Genomic DNA, 18,568 nt, shown 5'->3' with positions numbered 1-18,568 from the left:
AGTCAGATATATTTACTACTCACAAGGAACTCAGAATACTTCATATTCATAATGTATTATATTTTGTGGAAGCCATTTTTATATGTAGTAAATGTAATAAATAGGCAAAAAAGAATTTTTCTGTTACTGATTCCACAATAATTTGATTAAGAATCCATTTAAAGCAGACTAATGACACAATGTTAACCATATCTTCAAGTTAGTAACTTTAGGAGGCAGCATGACATAGTGCTTAAGAACCTGGTCTCTGGAGTCAGAATGCTTGGGTTTGAATCCCTGAGTCACCTCTTACTTCCTTGAAATCTTAGGCAAGCAATACCCCTCTGTGCCTCATCTTTCATACCTATAAAGTAGAGATAATAATTTTGAGAATTAAATATGCAAATCACATGTGCCAAGCACATAGCCAAGTGGTCAATACATGTCAACAATTTCTTATTATTCAGTTCAGTTGCTCAGTCATGTCCAACTCTTTGTGACCCCATGAACCGCAGCACACCAGGCCTCCCTGTCCATCACCAACTCCCGGAGTCCACTCAAACCCATGTCCATTGAGTTGGTGATGCCATCAATCTATCTCATCCTCTGTCGTCCCCTTCTCCTCCTGCCCTCAATCTTTCCTAGCATCAGGGTCTTTGCAAATGAGTAATATTTTTTATTATTAGGACAGCTCTATTCAGTTATGAAGTGATATTACTATTAAAATTGGCATTTGCGCAGTGTTGCAGGAATTTTAGAAAAGTTCAAGGTCTGGTTATTCTGAAACAGCAAAGGATACCTTAAAGTTATTGGTACTGTTTAGTATAACCTACTTATATGAACAGAGTTACTGAAGTCAAAATAGGAAATAGTCAGATCTGCAGCAAAATCATTCTACTATTAAACTCAAGTGTTGACAATTTAGGTTTAGCAAAACAAAAGTATATGCTGCATTAGCTCAATGGTTCTCAACTGGGGCAATTTTGCCCCCAAGGGATAGGGTAATGTCTGGAGGTATTTTTGGTTGCCAGGGGTCCTTATCAGCATCTAGTGAGTACAGATCACAGATGCTGAACATTCTATAACACACAGGACAGTCCCCACAACAAAGAATTATCCAGTCCAAAATGTCAACAGTGCCAACACTGAGAGGCTGCGTCAGATTGTCAATGTGAATTTATCAATTTGGTAGCATTATTTACTTTGTAAAAATAATTGGGTTTACAGTTGTTCAAGAACAATATGCTTGAATATATACTTAGCTTAATGTGTGTACATATTCTATATTACAATAAAATTATTTTTATCAACACAGAACATTCATGACAATTTTACCCTTTATCCAAATGTGAAAAACACTGTTCTGAAGAAAGTATGCAATATTTGCTGGTTTGGGTAAAATTTTTTCTTTCGTAAGTGTCTTTTTAATTAAAAAAAAATGTATTTGGCTGTGCTGGATCTTAGCTTCAACATGCAAACTCTTCGTTGTGGCATGTGGCATATAGTTCCCTGACCATGGACTGAACCCAGGCTCCCTGCATGGGAGCGTGGAGGTTAGCTACTGGACCATCAGGGAAGTCCCTCACAAATATCTTAATACCAGTATGTGGCAGAAATTGTTAGGTGCTTCTGCAATATCTGTGAAGACCACTGGGGCCTTTGCCCCCATCGGCAACCTATGTGAGAGAAAGACTACATATGTAGGTAACAACAATCAATCATATGAATTATGATGTCCTCTAAGGGAAATAAGTTGCTGTGATGGAAAATAAAGGCATTAGAAGTATACTTAAAGAGGTGGTTAAAGTTTTTCTTAGACAGTAACTTTAAAACTGAGAACTTAAAGAGGAAAATATCCAAATGAGGCTTTTTATAAGAAAAACAGGAACACAGCTACTGTTCCCATCTTCTGTTGTCTCTTTCTGCCTCATAGTCGAGCGCACGCAATCGCTTCCTGAGCCTTTTCCTCCTACATGCCTGCACTGTGCTAGTTTTACAGGTGCAAGGAAACAATAGGAGGAATCTGTTTGACTTATAAGTTGTATGCTTATACTTATATACTTATTTATATACTTATACTTATAGTATATAAATAGCCCCCTTGAACATCCCTGGATACACGAAAGGCCTCCCCTGCTCCAACTTCTCTGAGTGCAGAAAATTTTCCGGCAAGGAATAATAAGGAAAACACCCACTTTTTCATTCAACAAAACTGGCTGAATCCTTATTGTAAAGTGAAAATGAAGTCTCAGTTGTGCCCGACTCTACAACCCCATGGACTGCAGCCTACCAGTCTTCATCCACGGGATTCTCCAGGCAAGAATACTGGAGTGGGTTGCCATTTCCTTCTCCATATTGTGTACTGCCATGCCTGCGGGGCAACCCAAGACGGGCAGGTCATGGTGGAGAGGTCTGACAGAGCGTGTTCCACTGGAGAAAGGAATGGCAAGCCACTTCAGTATTCCTGCCTTGAGAACCCCATGAACAGTATGAAAAGGCAAAATGATAGGATACCAAAAGAGGAACTCCCCAGGTCATTAGGTGCCCAATATGCTACTGGAGATCAGTGGAGAAATAACTCCAGAAAGAATGAAAGGATGGAGCCAAAGCAAAAACAATACCCAGCTGTGGATGTGACTGGTGATAGAAGCAAGATCCAATGCTGTAAAGAGCAATATTGCATAGGAACCTGGAATGTCAGGTCCATGAATCAAGGCAAATTGGCCAAGAGATGGCAAGGGTGAACGTCGACATTCTAGGAATCAGCGAACTAAAATGGACTGGAATGGGTGAATTTAACTCAGATGACCATTATATCTACTACTGCAGGCAGGAATCCCTCAGAAGAAATGGAGTAGCCCTCATGGTCAACAAAAGAGTCCGAAATGCAGTACTTGGATGCAATCTCAAAAACGACAGAATGATCTCTGTTCGTCTCCAAGGCAAACCATTCAATATCACAGTTATCCAAGTCTATACCAACCAGTAACGCTGAAGAAGCTGAAGTTGAACGGTTTTATGAAGACCTACAAGACCTTTTAGAACTAACACCCAAAAAAGATATCCTTTTCATTCTAGGGGACTGGAATGCAAAAGTAGGAAGTCAAGAAACACCTGGAGTAACAGGCAAATTTGGCCTTGGAATGCGGAATGAAGCAGGGCAAAAACTAATAGAGTTTTGCCAAGAAAATGCACTGGTCGTAGCAAACACCCTCTTCCAACAACACAAGAGAAGACTCTACACATGGACATCACCAGATGGTCAATACTGAAATCAGACTGATTATATTCTATGCAGCCAAAGATGGAGAAGCTCTATACAGTCAACAAAAACAAGACCAGGAGCTGACTGTGGCTCAGATCATGAACTCCTTATTGCCAAATTCAGACTTAAATTGAAAGTAGGGAAAACCGCAAGACCATTCAGGTATGACCTAAATCAAATCCCTTAAGATTATACAGTGGAAGTGAGAAATAGATTTAAGGGCCTAGATCTGATAGACAGAGTGCCTGATGAACTATGGAATGAGGTTCGTGACACTGTACAGGAGACAGGGATCAAGACCATCCCCATGGAAAAGAAATGCAAAAAAGCAAAATGGCTGTCTGGGGAGGCCTTACAAATAGCTGTGAAAAGAAGAGAGGTGAAAAGAAGAGAGGTGAAAAGCAAAGGAGAAAAGGAAAGATATAAGTGTCTGAATGCAGAGTTCCAAAGAATAGCAAGAAGAGGTACGAAAGCCTTCTTCAGCAATCAATGCAAAGAAATAGAGGATAACAACAGATTGGGAAAGACTAGAAATCTATTCAAGAAAATTAGAGATACCAAGGGAACATTTCATGCAAGGATGGGCTCGATAAAGGACAGAAATGGTCTGGACCTAACAGAAGCAGAAGATATTAAGAAGAGGTGGCAAGAATACATGGAAGAACTATACAAAAAAGATCTTCACAACCCAGATAATCATGATGATGTGATCACTAATCTAGAGCCAGACATCTTGGAATGTGAAGTCAAGTGGGCCTTAAGCATCACTGCAAACAAAGCTAGTGGAGGTGATGGAATTCCAGTTGAGCTGTTTCAAATCCTGAAAGATGATGCTGTGAAAGTGCTGCACTCAATATGCCAGCAAATTTGGAAAACTCAGCAGTGGCCACAGGACTGGAAAAGGTCAGTTTTCATTCCTATTCCAAAGAAAGGAAATGCAAAAGAATGCTCAAACTACCACACAATTCCACTCATCTCACATGCTAGTAAAGTAATGCTCAAAATACTCCAAGCCAGACTTCAGCAATATGTGAACCGTGAACTCCCTGATGTTCAAGCTGGTTTTAGAAAAGGCAGAGGAACCAGAGATCAAATTGCCAACATCCGCTGGATCATGGAAAAAGCAAGAGAGTTCCAGAAAAACATCTGTTTCTGCTTTATTGACTATGCCAAAGCCTTTGACTGTGTGGATCACAATAAACTGTGGAAAATTCTTCAAGAGATGGGAATACCAGACCACCTAACCTGCCTCTTGAGAAATCTGTATGCAGGTCAGGAAGCAACAGTTAGAACTGGACATGGAACAAGAGTCTGGTTCCAAATAGGAAAAGGAGTATGTCAAGGCTGTATATTGTCACCCTGCTTATTTAACTTATATGCAGAGTACATCATGACAAACGCTGGGCTGGAAGAAACACAAGCTGGAATCAAGATTGCAGGGAGAAATATCAATCACCTCAGATATGTAGATGACACCACCCTTATGGCAGAAAGTGAAGAGGAGCTAAAAAGCCTCTTGATGAAAGTGAAAGAGGAGAGTGAAAAAGTTGGTTTAAAGCTCAACATTCAGAAAACGAAGATCATGGCATCCAGTCCCATCACTTCATGGGAAATAGATGAGGAAACAGTAGAAACAGTGTCAGACTTTATTTTTTTGGGCTCCAAAATCACTGCAGATGGTGACTGCAGCCATGAAATTAAAAGACGCTTACTCCTTGGAAGAAAAGTTATGACCAACCTAGATAGTATATTCAAAAGCAGAGACATTACTTTGCCAACTAAGGTCTGTCTAGTCAAGGCTATGGTTTTTCCAGTGGTCATGTATGGATGTGAGAGTTGGACTGTGAAGAAGGCTGAGCGCCGAAGAATTGATGCTTTTGAACTGTGGTGTTGGAGAAGACTCTTGAGAGTCCCTTGGACTGCAAGGAGTTCTAACCAGTCCATTCTGAAGGAGATCAGCCCTGGGATTTCTTTGGAAGGAATGATGCTGAAGGTGAAACTCCAGTACTTTGGCCACCTCATGCGAAGAGCTGACTCATTGGAAAAGACTCTGATGCTGGGAGGGATTGGGGGCAGGAGAAGGGGACGACCGAGGATGTGATGGCTAGATGGCATCACGGACTCGATGGACGTGAGTCTGAGTGAACTCCGGGCGATGGTGATGAACAGGGAGGTCTGGCGTGCTGCGATTCATGGGGTCTCAAACAGTCGGACACGACTGAGCGACTGAACTGAACTGATTGTATATTAGGCACTGTGTATTTGGTCTAGCTTTCAAAACTCAGTTTAAAACGTTGTGCAAGCATGAAGATGGGAGAAAGGGTCTCTCTCAGTTTTACATCTAGTTCTCTAGCAACTCTCGCCCAGACACTTCAACCTTAGGCCTGGTCCGGGATTCCCTCCTCCCCTAAGGCAGAACCAATAGGGATCCACCCTTCGCTTTCCGCCTAGGCCCAACCCTCTCCAGGTGTCTACACCATCCCGAAGCCCCTAGGGCACAGCCCTCAGGTTACCCGTCCAGGGATACGCCCCCCACGCCTTGGTCCTTGCCAGCCCCTCCTTCTTGCTCCCTCAGACTCCTCCTCCCAAGCGCCGGCTCGGGTCCACCCGTTCCGAGCTCGCCAGTTCCCGCGCTCCGAGCCGGACAGTACCTGGAGGCCACTCCGCTTGTTCCAGGTGAAAATGGACCCTGGGTACCCGCTCAGAGCCAAGAGCAGTTCGTGGATCATTCCCACGGCGGACCTCGAGTCCCTATATCCGTCGCACCCTCCTCCAGGGCCTCAGCTGGCGACCAAGGAGGCGAGCGCTCCCTTCTCTATGCGCGCACAGGTCTCCGGGACGCACTGTTCCTTCTGACTTTACCCGCCGAGACAACTGCAGGGGAGACCGGACGGAAAGCAGCCGGCGCGCCGCGTCCCGGAAGTGCGCCGCGCTCGGCTGGGCCCCCTCGCCGGCTGCAGCCGCTGCCCCGCAAGAGTCGCGGGAGCTGCCCTTGCGCATGCGCCTTTGGCTCCCGAGGCACCCACTCGGACTTCCGGTTTGGAAGCTGGACTGCGAGGCTGGCGAGCCCGGGCTGGAGCCAGACCCTGACTGGGTGAGGCTGGCCGGTGGGCAGAGATGCGAGCGGGTTGAGCGATAGCCTGAGTGGGAGAAGCTCTCAGGTGTGGGCCACAGGGTGCTCTCAGGGCGCCTTAGTCCGGTCGGAGGCCTCTGAAGGGATTCATGACGGCTCCGAGTGACCTGGCCGGAGGGAACGAAGACAAAGAGGCCGGAACCCCGCACCCGCCGCTCCTAGACCTGAGCTCCGCGCTCGCGAACCTCGCAGCCCTCGGAGCGCCTGGCCACCACCCGAACTCATCCTCAGGAGACCCATGACTACTGCCCCCTCGGAATTCCTCTCTCCACCAACTCAGTGTGACTCTCCCCAAACCCACTCGGACCTCGCTTCAGGAGGCAAAATCAACTTCTCTCAGTCCGCGAGGTTTCCCGTCAGTAGTTCCCGGATGTTTACTGAGCGCTTACTTCTGCTGTGAGGGAAAACAGAGACCCAGTATTTAGTACTTGATTTTTGTTTGGGGTGGGAATTGGTAGTGGTGGAGTCTCAGGGAGCGGGGCGGGCTGTGAGGGCCTGGGGAAGGACAGTGGAGAGCAGCTTGCTACCCGCTGGACAGAGGCTTTGTTACCTTCAGCAGAATGGTGACCTGCCTTTAGAACCTTCCGAGCTCCAGGTCTCCCAAATGGTTCGAACTCACTGGTCAGGGGAGCTCAATGGGTCAGATTTGGGGGCGGCGGAAGAGTAGACAGTACTTTTATCCTTTGCTGCTTCTCCGGGCTGCCCTGGATGTCGCCCAGAGATGCAGCCTTTGAATGGCCTCTCACCTTCATGCTGTTTTGACTTCCTGACCTGAAGCTGGTGCTACCTCAGATGACCACTTGGAGCATATGGGCAGTCAGGCCAGCTCTGGCAAGACCCTAGACATATATTCCTTCTGATAGTGCCATCTCTCTCTGCCCTAGGAGGAAACTGCTTACAGAGACAGACTCATCTGCAGGTGATTCCCCAAGGACATGGGAAGATGGGCGTAAGCCCTGGAACCTAGACCTTTAAGTGAAGGGAAGCTGCTTCCTGCTGTGAACCATGGCCAAACCCACCCTGAGAGGGAATGGCTCTAACTCTGAGGCCTTCCGACAGCGCTTCAGGAAGTTTCATTATCAGGAGGTGGCTGGGCCCCGGGAGGCTTTCAGCCAACTCTGGGAACTCTGCTGTCGTTGGCTAAGGCCAGAGGTGCGCACCAAGGAGCAGATTGTAGAATTGTTGGTGCTAGAGCAGTTCCTGACCGTCTTACCTGGGGAGATCCAGAACTGGGTACAAAAGCAATGTCCAGAAAGTGGAGAGGAGGCAGTGACTCTGGTGGAAGACTTAGAAAGAGAGCCTGGAAGACCTGGACGTTCGGTGAGCAGGGAGGGGGAATTCAGAAGTATGTGACTGGGAAGGGGCAAGATAAAAGGCCAAATTAAGGCACAGTCTCTATTAGTGAAGGTCCTACAAAAGGTAACTTTTTCAGACAGCGTATTGGGAGATGCCACCTGAATGTAACTTTTTGACATAATGAGAGGGGAATTCTTTTTTAGTGTGGAATTGGGTTTACTATTTTGTTCTGGAGTTCCAGCTGCTCTAAGCTAACAGTAATGGAATAAGAAAGACCCTTGTTCTATTAACCAACCCCCCACCACCACCCTAGCCATGTCCCAAAAGGATGATCTCTTTTGGGATATTAACTAGACTCCTCTGGGAATACCCCTCATTATGACCTTGCAGTGACAATTCATGGGGGTTGTTTCCAGGTCACAGTCTCTGTGAAGGGGCAGGAAGTGCGCTTGGAGAAGATGACACCCCTGAAATCATCACGAGAGTTATTAAGTGTTCGGCAGGAGTCAGTGGAACCCCAGCCCAGGGGTGTACCCAAGAAAGAGAGGGCAAGAAGCCCAGACCTGGGACCACAGGAGCAGATGAACCCAAAGGAGAAGCTCAGACCTTTTCAAAGGAGCGGTGAGGAGTAGATTCATCTGGGAAGATAGGATGCCGTTCTAAGTTGGGAAGTAGGGTTGGGAGCAGTGAGTGGGAAAGGGATTTCAGGAATGAGTGGAAATGGAGCATGCAGCTGTTGGGGACCTCCTGAAGGCAAGTAGCTTAGCTCTCTGTTGCAATAAGTATTCTTATACTTCCTCTTTTGATAAGTCTGCCAGAGAATGGCTCTCTATAGTTTTTACCAGGACTTGGAATTTCTTTTCTCCTGGTAATGACACTTAAGCCTGAATTTTCTAGATAAAAATTCTTTTCTATACTTGGCTTATCTTCCCTTTAGTCATTTTCTTTCTCCATATTAAACTAGATTTGTTTCTTTAAGCTTTTCCCCAGAAGCTCCATTCTTCAGACCTACTAAGGTTTTGTTACTCTCCTTTGGAAAATTCTTCAAACATCATGTTAATTGTGGAGAATTAAATTATATATATTATTCCAGTGAGGGTCTGGCAGGTAGAGGCAGACTAAGAATTTTACTTCAGAATTTCATTATACTTTCTTTCAGTATAACTCAACTAATGATTATCATTCACTTGATACTCCCAGGTCTCTTCCTGATTGTCTTTGTGCCTGGTTCTTAAACTTGGTTTTGTGGGACTTGTTCTTCTTCTTTGTGCTCTCCTGAGCTCCATGTTGTATGTTGTTTTCCTTGAACACGTTAACTTGTTGAGGTGGTTTTGAGTTCTGATGTTACCATCCCAGACACCAGCCTTCTCAGCCAGGCTGGTAGTGGTCTCTGTCTAGTCATCCAGATGCAGTCCCTCAACCCCAGTTGCAAAACTGATCTGTTTTTGAACACCTACCAACATGCTCAACATCGTGCAGGGTCCTTGGAACGAGGAACGGTGCCTCTCAGAGTCTACAATATGATTGAGAATATTAGAGTTAACATAAATATGTAAATTGAACTGTATTCAAACAGTGCCAAACCATGACTTGTTAGTTGTGTGAGTACAATAGGGGTTGGTAGAGTAGGAGATGAGGGAGGGCTGTATGGAAGGCTTGGGGGGGGGGGCACTAATGGGTTAAATTTGCATAGAAAGGAGGGAGTTAAAGGAAAGGCAAGGCAGAGTGGTGAATGTGTGCTGCGTTCTGGAGAGTCTGGTATGAATGTGCTGTGCCTGTCAGGCACTCAGGTTAAGGTTTGGCAGTACAAATAGCACGTGAGCTGATGAAGCAAGAGCCCGGAGTTAGGTAGAGCAGTGATTGCTGCATTACCCAGGTGAAGGAAACTAAGAGGTCTAGACTTAGATGGTGGCAGTAGGAATAAAGGATATACTGAGGGAAAAGCCTCTAGAAGTTACTGACCGAGTGTGAGAGAAATGAAACAGCTGAAGACAGTCTCTTCCTTGCAATCACTCTTGAGTTTAATTCTCTAGTCCCAAGTAGAGAACCACAGCTGACCCTTGAACAACATAAGTTTGAACTGCACACAGGTCCACTTATATACAGCTATCTTTGCATAGTAATTACTACAGTACTGTAGTTGGTTAAGTCTACAGATGTGGAGGAACGTGGATACAGAGGGCCTACTGTGAGCTCTACTCGGATTACCACCACCCCCCTCCCCGCCCCCGTCGTTGAAGAGTCAGCTCTCTAGGAGGCAGGAAGTGACTGTTTTCAGGAGTGCTAGGACATGCATACAAGTAGTCAGGAGAGCTAAGCAGTAATTTGGAGCAGAATTATCTGCTCTGAACACACAAGAGGATGCTTTCCTCTGTCACCCTGCTCTGAAAAATATTTCTCATTGTTTGAGGTTTTATGTATTTTCCTCACATTCTTCAACCCACTGATCTTTCTGAAAACATTTTCTTACTTTTCTTTATAAGCTTCTTGGATTAAAAAAAAGCAAGTCTGAACTCAGAGATACTTTTTTATGATGATTCCAAACTATGATATCCTTTGTTTGCTTCCCTGCAAGCAGGATTTCCATGTTCTAAATCCAGCATGGTCTCCAGCTTGGAGCAAGGAGAGCCATGGATCCCAGATCTGGGCTCCAAGGAGAAGGAACTCCCAAGAGGCAGTCACACAGAAGACAGAAGAATGCCTGCTGATCTGTTACTGTCCAGAAGAGAGAGAAGCAGCTGGGTGGACCAGGATCACCGGGGCTTTGAAGATGAGAAGGTGGCAGGTGTGCACTGGGGCCATGAAGAGACCAGAACTCTCCTCGCAATTCTCAGTCAGCCTGAGTTTTATGAGGCTCTCCGAAACTGTCATCGGAACAGCCAAGTGTATGGGGCTGTGGCAGAGCGGCTCCGGGAGTTTGGGTTCCTCCGGACCCTGGAGCAGTGTAGGACCAAGTTCAAAGGTCTCCAGAAGAACTATCGAAAAGTCAAGAGTGGCCACCCACCTGAGACCTGTCCCTTTTTTGAAGAGATGGAAGCCCTGATGAGTGCCCAGGTCATTGCCCTGCCCAGTAATGGCCTGGAGGAGGCAGCCTCTCACTCTGGCCTGGGAGGCAGTGATGCTGAGACCGAGGAGCCAGAGCAAGAGGGCTGGCACCATGAAGAGGGAGAGGAGGCCACAGCTGAAGAGTCCGACAGTGACGAAGTGGGCCAAGAGGCCACCCCCCAGGACCCTGACAGCTCCACCACACCTGTCCTTTTCCGTAGCCCAAGTGGTAAGCTTTTCTTCTTGGCATTTTAGGGTTAGACTGACAAATTATGAGGTTGGGTGTGGAGTCAGTAAACTTAATGTCACTTGCCAGCTTTGTCACTTAAGAGAATAGAGGCATTTCTCAGTTCTTTATGTATTTCATTCTCTTGTGGGAAAACCAGTGAGTTAATAGTAAGTAAAGAAAAATATTAGCTATTATAAAGAAATATACTCAAAATTCAGGTGAGTCCTGAAAAGGAGTACCATTCCTTCTGTTTCTTTCTTAAAATATATTTTCCTGATTATAAAATCACTGAAGGCTGAGAAAATCTTGGCAGTATAGTATCTTTTAAGGAGAAACAGTTTATCTGTTGAGTGCCTTATAGAAACTGGTGTTTTATTTTTACCCTCCAAACTCAGTTTATTATGTGTTCCTTTTTACTTAAAAGAGCATAGTGAAGGACTGCCTCAAGTTGGGAAAACATTTTCTATGTTTCCTCTATGAGATTTGCATCACATATTGGCATTTTAACAGGACCCAGTTTTGCAGCAAGAAATCTTAACACTCCATTGAAATATTATTTGCCTATGGAACCATCTTTAAATATCACGTTATTACTGATGTAATCTGTACAACTATGCTGTTATGGGAAAAATACCACATATGAAGCAGGAGGCTTTGTTTCTAATCCTGCCCACTTATCAGCTAGGGGAACATTTCTCAGTTTGTGTCCTCAACTGTCAGGTACAGACAGAGCTAACTCTAAAGCTGCAGGTCTACTGGGAACAGTTATCTATTCCGTCCACGTTTTATTATGTGTTGTTACTTCTGTTCTGGTTGTCTTGTCTTGCACTTTTTCCTTTAAAAAAAAATAATTCTCTTTCCCTTTTTGTCACTGAAATAAATTTAGGTAAATCACAAACATGGCCCATGTGCTACCTGCTATTACTTTCTTTATCTCTGTTCTTTCTGTCTTTTTTCACTGCTTTTTCTGTCTTCCAGTTATTTCCCTTTTGCTTCCCTGGCAGAGAGTGGAGGATAATGGAAGCAATGTCATCGCCACCTGGCTCTCAAGTGGGAGGAAGGCTCTTGGAATCTCCCTTCCCTTTAGCTTGAGGGACCTTCAGGGAGCAGAGTCTCTAGTCATCCTGATGAAGTTCTGCCCATGTTGGGGACCAGGAGGTGCTCTATGCTCTGCTTCCTTCCTCCTGGCTCTGCCAGTCCTCTGCTACTAAGGAGAAGGTGCATGACCACAGGTCCTTATCTTGTACCCTTCAGGCTTTGCTATTGTTGGGCTGGCTTTTTGAGACTGTGGCCAGGTGAAGAAGGGCCATAAAAGGGAGTGCATTAGGCAGCAGTATGAATCTGAAAGAGACTGTTCCTTGGGATTTTGAGACATTCTTTGGGAGACTTAATTTATAAGGAAGTAGGGCTGGTAGGAAAAGATTGATCAGAGAATGTAAGGATGGCTCCTGGCTGACAGTGACTGACTGTAGGTTTTCTAACCAGTTATTTTCCAGTTAGGATCAGAACTCCAGAACTGCTAGAAGAATGGGGAAATGCCTTCTGTACACTTGCCTCAGTGTGCATAATGATCACGACTGTGATCAGGTGAAAAGGCCTTTTAAATTGAATGTAGGAATCAAGGTCTCTGAAACTGATATGGGTCAGAGAAGCAGAACATCCTGAGAGTCTGCATTGATTTGGAAACATGAGCTGTTCATGCCTTCTCACCTGGAGCTCAAGCTTAGGCGACTTTTCATGATGCAAATGCTAGGACTGAGGGATTGCGGCTATAAAGCCCTGCATTAAGTGCTGTTAAAACTTCTCTTCTGGTGGCAGGTGTGCACTGGGGCTATGAAGAGACAAAGACCTACCTTGCAATTCTTAGTGAGACTCAGTTTTACGAAGCCCTTCGGAACTGTCACCGCAACAGCCAGTTGTATGGAGCTGTGGCTGAGCGGTTATGGGAATATGGCTTCCTCAGGACACCGGAGCAGTGTCGGACCAAGTTTAAGAGCCTACAGACCAGTTATCGGAAAGTCAAGAATGGCCAAGCACCAGAGACCTGTCCCTTCTTTGAAGAGATGGACGCTTTGGTGAATGCCCGGGTGGCTGCCCGGCCTAGTGACCGCCAGGAAGAAGAGATAGCCTTATGCCCCATGCAGGAGACCAGTGAGGCTGAAGCCGAAAAGCAAGCCGAGCAGGCAGTTGAGGCCATAGAAGATGATTCTGAAGATGATGAAGAGGATCCCGAGATACCTCCAGAGGCACTGACCCGTGCTCCAGTCTTATTTCAGAGCCCCAGTGGTAAGATCCTCTTCTTAGGTAGAAATGGCAAAGGGAAGGCAGTGGCATCTAGGAGAAAAATTATCAGATTGAGAACCAGGAGAACTGACCTCTACACCCAATACTCAGGGATTCTTCTCTTTTCTCCAGGTTTCCTGTCTATGTAGGCAGCTTTCCCCTTGACTTGCTTCCTCACACTGTAGCATCAATCTGAGATGGTTGCAGACTTTGTAAATGTGCCATCATCTGCACGTGAGCTGCTCAGTTACTAGCCCACATACCTAGCAGGGACTCTGAAAGCTAACATTTCCCAAACAGCATGTCATGTACACATGGTACATGAAGTTGGTTTTTTAAAGTTCATTCTCATTTCTGCTGTTTTCTTCTAGTTTCAGCTTATGTATCATCTATATGCCTGCTTTATTCATATATATGAAAACCTGATAATCTCTTTCTTCAGACACACTTACCCAAAGTCTGAAATTTCTGAGGGAACTGACCCTTTGAATCTTATTTACTGTTTAAGAAAGAAAAAAAAAAAAAAAACTTCATTATGGCTTCCCTCCTTGCAGGAAGAATTCTGTTTTTGGAGTCATACATATATATGTATATGAATATGCACTATGTTACTAGTTGAGTACCTTAAAGCAAGTTACTTAGCCCTATAATTTTGCTTATATATTAAGACCGGCCTCACAAGATTGATGTAACTGAAGTACCACAGTGAGGCACCTAGCACAGTACTTGGGCATTTGATAAACAGCAGTTTTCTTTTCCAAAATATTCTTTAGATCTGCATTCTCCAAGTGTGCTCCACAGAGCATCAACTCCGTGAAGCTGTTAACACGTTCTGCTAGATAACAGCTTCTAGGTTTAGGAAATGCTAAGTACCCCTTTCAGAGGCTCATAATTTATAGTCATATATTTAAGTTTCTGAGATTTCAGTTAATATAATGAACCTCCATTTCATGGGTCTAATCCTAACACGACTTCTGGGTAGAAATAGTGCTTTAAGGGGTACATGTTCTCAGATTTAGTCCAGGGTACTGGGATCCAGAGTTTATCTGAAACCTCTGAAAATTCTACAAATTCAAACTAAATTTGCAAACTGAAACTTTCCAAGTATCTACAGATTCTCATAGCCTAGGCCTGGGAAGCCTGGCATTTGGCTCTTAGAAGAATATTAAAGCTTAGTTTGGGCATTAGAGTAGTGCTTTGGAACATCTAGTGGTTATTTGTCCATGGGCAAAGAAAGTTTGAAAGAGATAGCACCTACCAAAATTTCTCTCTCAGAAGGCCTTTTGTTCTTTGAAAGACAACAGGAATCTTTCTACCCTGTTTTTATTCTCAACACATGGAATTTGAGAGTGAAAAGGACTCATGTCGTTCTTCCTCAATATAGAAGTTCCCCAGTTTCCCTGGGCATTCCTTTCTTATCCCTTTAGTTACTGGCAAGGAATGTAAACCGTGACAGGCCTGAGATGAGGCTAAAATACAGCATTAGAAAGTGTCTTTCCTGGATAATCATAGTGATGGTTTTATCTTAAATCTGGCAGGTTTTTTCTTGGTGTACTGAGAGGATTTTCTGAAGATCACAGATATCCAGGAAAAAGAGTTAAAAGAACATATTCATCAGATCCCCTGTAGATGAGAAGCATGTGACAGATTACCAAATAGAAGGTTTTAATAGACAGTAGTTATTTAGGATCTAGAGCTCCCTAATTTTTATGTTAAGTCATCTAATGTGATACTTTACACTCACACATAACTGAGAAAACGGGTAACTTTTAAATTTCTGTTCTTATGTTAGGTTTCGAGGCTGGATTTGAGAATGAAGCGAACCTAAAACGGGATATTTCTGAGGAAGTACAACTACATAAGACATTACTTGCAAGGTCTGAAAGGAAAATTCCCCAGCATCTTAATCAAAGGAAAGGCAATGAGAGTGAATGCAGATCTGGAAGACAGTGGGAGAACACCCCGGGAGAGAAAAAAGGAAAACCAACATTCCCTGAAAGGAGTTTAGGTAAAGTTCCAAGTCATCAGAGACCTTACTTGGGAGAGAGACCCTATAAATATCTGAGATACGGCAAAAGCTTTGGTCCAAACTCCCACCCTATGCATCAGCTAGCCCATCAAGTGGAAAATCCATATAAATGTGCTGATTGCGGGAAAAGCTTCAGTCGGAGCGCTCGCCTCATTAGACACCGGAGGATCCACACTGGAGAGAAACCTTACCAATGTCTTGACTGTGGGAAAAGTTTCCGTGATAGCTCAAATTTCATCACCCACAGAAGAATCCACACAGGAGAGAAACCATATGAGTGTGGTGAGTGTGGAAAACGCTTCAATCAGAGCTCAAGCCTTATCATTCACCAGAGAACCCACACAGGAGAAAAGCCCTATCAGTGTGAAGAGTGCGGGAAGAGTTTCAATAACAGCTCTCATTTCAGTGCACATCGGAGGATACACACAGGAGAGAGACCCCACATGTGTCCCGACTGTGGGAAGAGCTTCAGCAAGAGTTCTGACTTACGTGCACACCACAGAACCCACACTGGAGAGAAGCCCTACGGGTGTCAGGACTGTGGCAAGTGCTTCAGTAAAAGTTCCGCTCTTAATAAGCACCGAGAGATCCACACACGAGAGAAACTTCTGTCACAGCCAGCACCTAAGTAAGCCCTTGAGGATCTATGAGAAAACCAGCCTCATTACATGTATTGAAATTGTTTGGAAATAGTTCTCCAGTAGTGAGATCCATCTTCTAGTCTGTGCCCAACTAGTTAAGGAAACAGTCTAGAATTTACCCCACTGCTTGTTCCTGTGTTTCTCTTGGATCTAGAGTAAGAAGGAAAGGAAGATTCGTTCCCTCTCCTTGCTTGTATTGACGGTAACACCCTTTCCTCTCAGAGCCTGTGTTGTTCCCCTAACAGAGAGGACACAGTAGCAGATCCTGTGAAATCTGATGTGTTCCCTTTACTCATCACATTACGCAGTTGCATTTCAACTAGAAAAACCCACACTGCAGCATTTCATGGAGAAGTAGTGAGGATTCTCACTGAATGGGTCTAGCTCTTTGTACAGTAATGGAAATGCAAAAAATGATTTTTTTTCCTGCTCACTTAAGTCTGTGCTCAGATGATATACTTATCACACACACTCCTTTACCTTAAAGAAGGAACCTTTAAGTGTCCAGTCTGGTTCTGACCTATAAACCATTTTGTCAAGAATCTAGGTGTGCTTATATGGGGGAACAGTGTAAACCTCATATAAACAGTGAGGTGTGAACCCTGGATTTCTTACTGTCTTCAAAGCCCCAGAAGCTTTGGAATAGAGTAACACTGTATTTACAGCATTTATTGTGATTTTTTTTTCTGGTCTGTCTCATCTAAATTTTGTCTGTCCCTTGTGGTCCAGAAGCCCAAAGAGGAAGGCAAGGGGATGCAGTAATAGGGAAAGCAGTTAGAATTGCCAGAGGGACTGCCATAATCCACACACCCTAACACCGGGGTGAGTGTCACGCACGCTGTGGACACAATACTAACATGCGATGAGCAGAAGCCACTGGCCATGCTCCCACAGACTGAGAAAACAGACCACTTTGTGCCAGAAACTCTTTACCCTAATGGTAAGGGGGACAAACTATCTTTGGTCAGTGAGCTGACAATACTTACACACACGCATACACATTCAACTGTATACATCTATTTTTAAAAGCAGCTCTTCAAACAAGTGTGACTCTGATACCATAGAGATGGTATTGAATTAACTGCCCACATATTCGCAGTAGTATGCGCCTGTACAGCACAAGTTAAACACCCCGTCCTTGTCCTTACAACCTACAACAGATGACACTGACATGAACAAATACGTACAGCTACAGTGGCTTTAGAGAAATTTAGAAAGCTAGGTAGTAACACTAGGCATAAAAGTTAAGGTCTAAAGCATTAGAGTTTGGGGAAAAAAAGAGGTATTTTCTTCTCTTTAATCAGGAAGGTTTCATGAAGCAGGAAGTGCTCAGAGGGAAGGTTTACTGGGCAAGATGAACTTTCCAAAACTGTAAAACTGCATGCTGAATGGGTGAGAAATGGGAAAACTGGGGAGCAAGGGAGCAGAGGGCAAAGGACAGACTGTAAGGAAGGTGAGCCAGTGCTCAGAGGAGCACAAATTTGAGGGGTAGCACAATAAGGCTGTGCAGGGGGCAAAGAGGGACTTGCTTCAGGTGAAACGTGGAGGGCCAGGAACACCATGGACGGGCTTCCATCCCCCAGAATATTAGTATATCAGGGCCTGTGCTGCACTTGCTGAGTGGCACTGGGTAAGAAAGATGAGCAGTTTTAGGGGACTAGCTCCTATGGTAGACAAAGGTCAGGAACCAGTATCCTGAGAGAAGATATTTCGAATGGCATGTCAAAGGAAAGAAGATGCCCAATGGCTAAGGTCTGAGATAAGTAGCCGTGTCACAGTCACATTTATGAGCTCTCAGATAGGAATGAGATCTGGGAGAGAAATGGGGAGATAGGATATTCTAAAATCCACAGCTTACTGTGGTAGACAGTAATGATGTCTACCAATGATGAACTGGAGTTCTGGTGCTGAGGGAATTTCCTAAGTCTTAGGAATTAAGGGGAGGTGGTATCTCAGTTATGTTGCCTAAACAGACAGGGAGATAACAAGAAATACCAGTGTAAAGCAATGCCTCAGGATCTGGGATAATTTAGGCAGTGTGCTGTAATGTTTTTAAAACATGAGAGTACTGTGTTCAGTATGTCTGTGTATAGTCTTGTGGAAAAAGCACTGGTTGTGGTATCAACAGATATGAATTCTGGTTCCAGATGTCTTACATGTAAGTCAACCTGCCTCCATTTCCCTTTGTGTAAAGTAGAACAATGTTTACACCTTAATTTGCCTCTCAGGGATACCAAGTTAATAAAAATTATAAAGTGCCCAGTGGTTCTTCAAGTGCTTTTTTAAAAAAATGTATATATGCAAATTATGATTAAGTCATTCCTGGGAAGAAAAGATAAATCTTTACTTGCTTTTTTTGGCTCCCTGTGTGGGGCTGCTACAAGTATGCCTGTCTAAATCTTTATGTTCCAGGCTGAAAAATCAGAATGTGGTAAAAGACAAATCAGAATGAAAATTCTTCCTTAGTATCTGTATCCATATCCTTTAGGACAATCCATTGGGACCCATTATAATTGGGCATGGAGAATGAGTCTATCTTAAAAGACCCAGGACCAGCCCTCCAATCTCCAGATGAAGAAAATGTGCAAAATGAATAAGACAAAAGCAAAATTCTTACCTGGGAAAACCCAACCTTATCTCAAACTAACTCACAAACCATTGTCTGCCA

General features: G+C 44.4%; 3 protein-coding genes across 6 annotated transcripts in view; 1 reads left to right on the top strand and 2 right to left on the bottom strand.

Annotated features, from left to right (window-relative positions):
• The window catches only part of TUBGCP4 (tubulin gamma complex component 4), a 42,686-nt gene extending 36,571 nt beyond the window's left edge, over positions 1-6,115 (bottom strand). For both annotated transcript variants that reach the window (XR_011146301.1, XM_068991277.1), the window contains exon 1: positions 5,896-6,115. Coding sequence is in view for 1 of the 2 variants with exons in the window: in XM_068991277.1 (XP_068847378.1) it covers positions 5,896-5,973 (78 nt within the window). In the remaining variant the exon portion in view is untranslated. The remainder of the gene's footprint in view (positions 1-5,895) is intronic.
• A 1,242-nt stretch (positions 6,116-7,357) lies between these two features.
• Positions 7,358-17,919, top strand: ZSCAN29 (zinc finger and SCAN domain containing 29). Its single transcript, XM_068991275.1, has 5 exons — positions 7,358-7,697; positions 8,090-8,294; positions 10,252-10,947; positions 12,766-13,233; positions 15,023-17,919. The coding sequence occupies exons 1-5, from the start codon at positions 7,383-7,385 to the stop codon at positions 15,889-15,891; spliced, it is 2,553 nt and encodes an 850-aa protein (XP_068847376.1). The 5' UTR covers positions 7,358-7,382; the 3' UTR covers positions 15,892-17,919.
• The window catches only part of MAPDA (N6-Methyl-AMP deaminase), a 34,942-nt gene continuing 25,285 nt past the window's right edge, over positions 8,912-18,568 (bottom strand). Inside the window, exons 13-14 of one of the 3 annotated variants that reach the window (XR_011146302.1) lie at positions 13,202-13,281; positions 8,912-9,186 (exon numbers count right to left, since the gene is read on the bottom strand). The gene's annotated coding sequence lies outside the window, so the exon portion shown is untranslated. Of the gene's footprint in view, positions 9,187-13,201; positions 13,282-18,568 lie in introns of those variants that run through there. The other 2 variants (XM_068991278.1, XM_068991279.1) reach the window with 2 other exon arrangements.

This window comes from Capricornis sumatraensis, chromosome 19, assembly GCF_032405125.1.
Source record: "Capricornis sumatraensis isolate serow.1 chromosome 19, serow.2, whole genome shotgun sequence".
Classification (NCBI taxonomy): Eukaryota; Metazoa; Chordata; class Mammalia; order Artiodactyla; family Bovidae; genus Capricornis; species Capricornis sumatraensis.
Note: the sequence above shows the minus strand (reverse complement) of the source record. Positions and strands in the feature narration are given on the sequence as shown.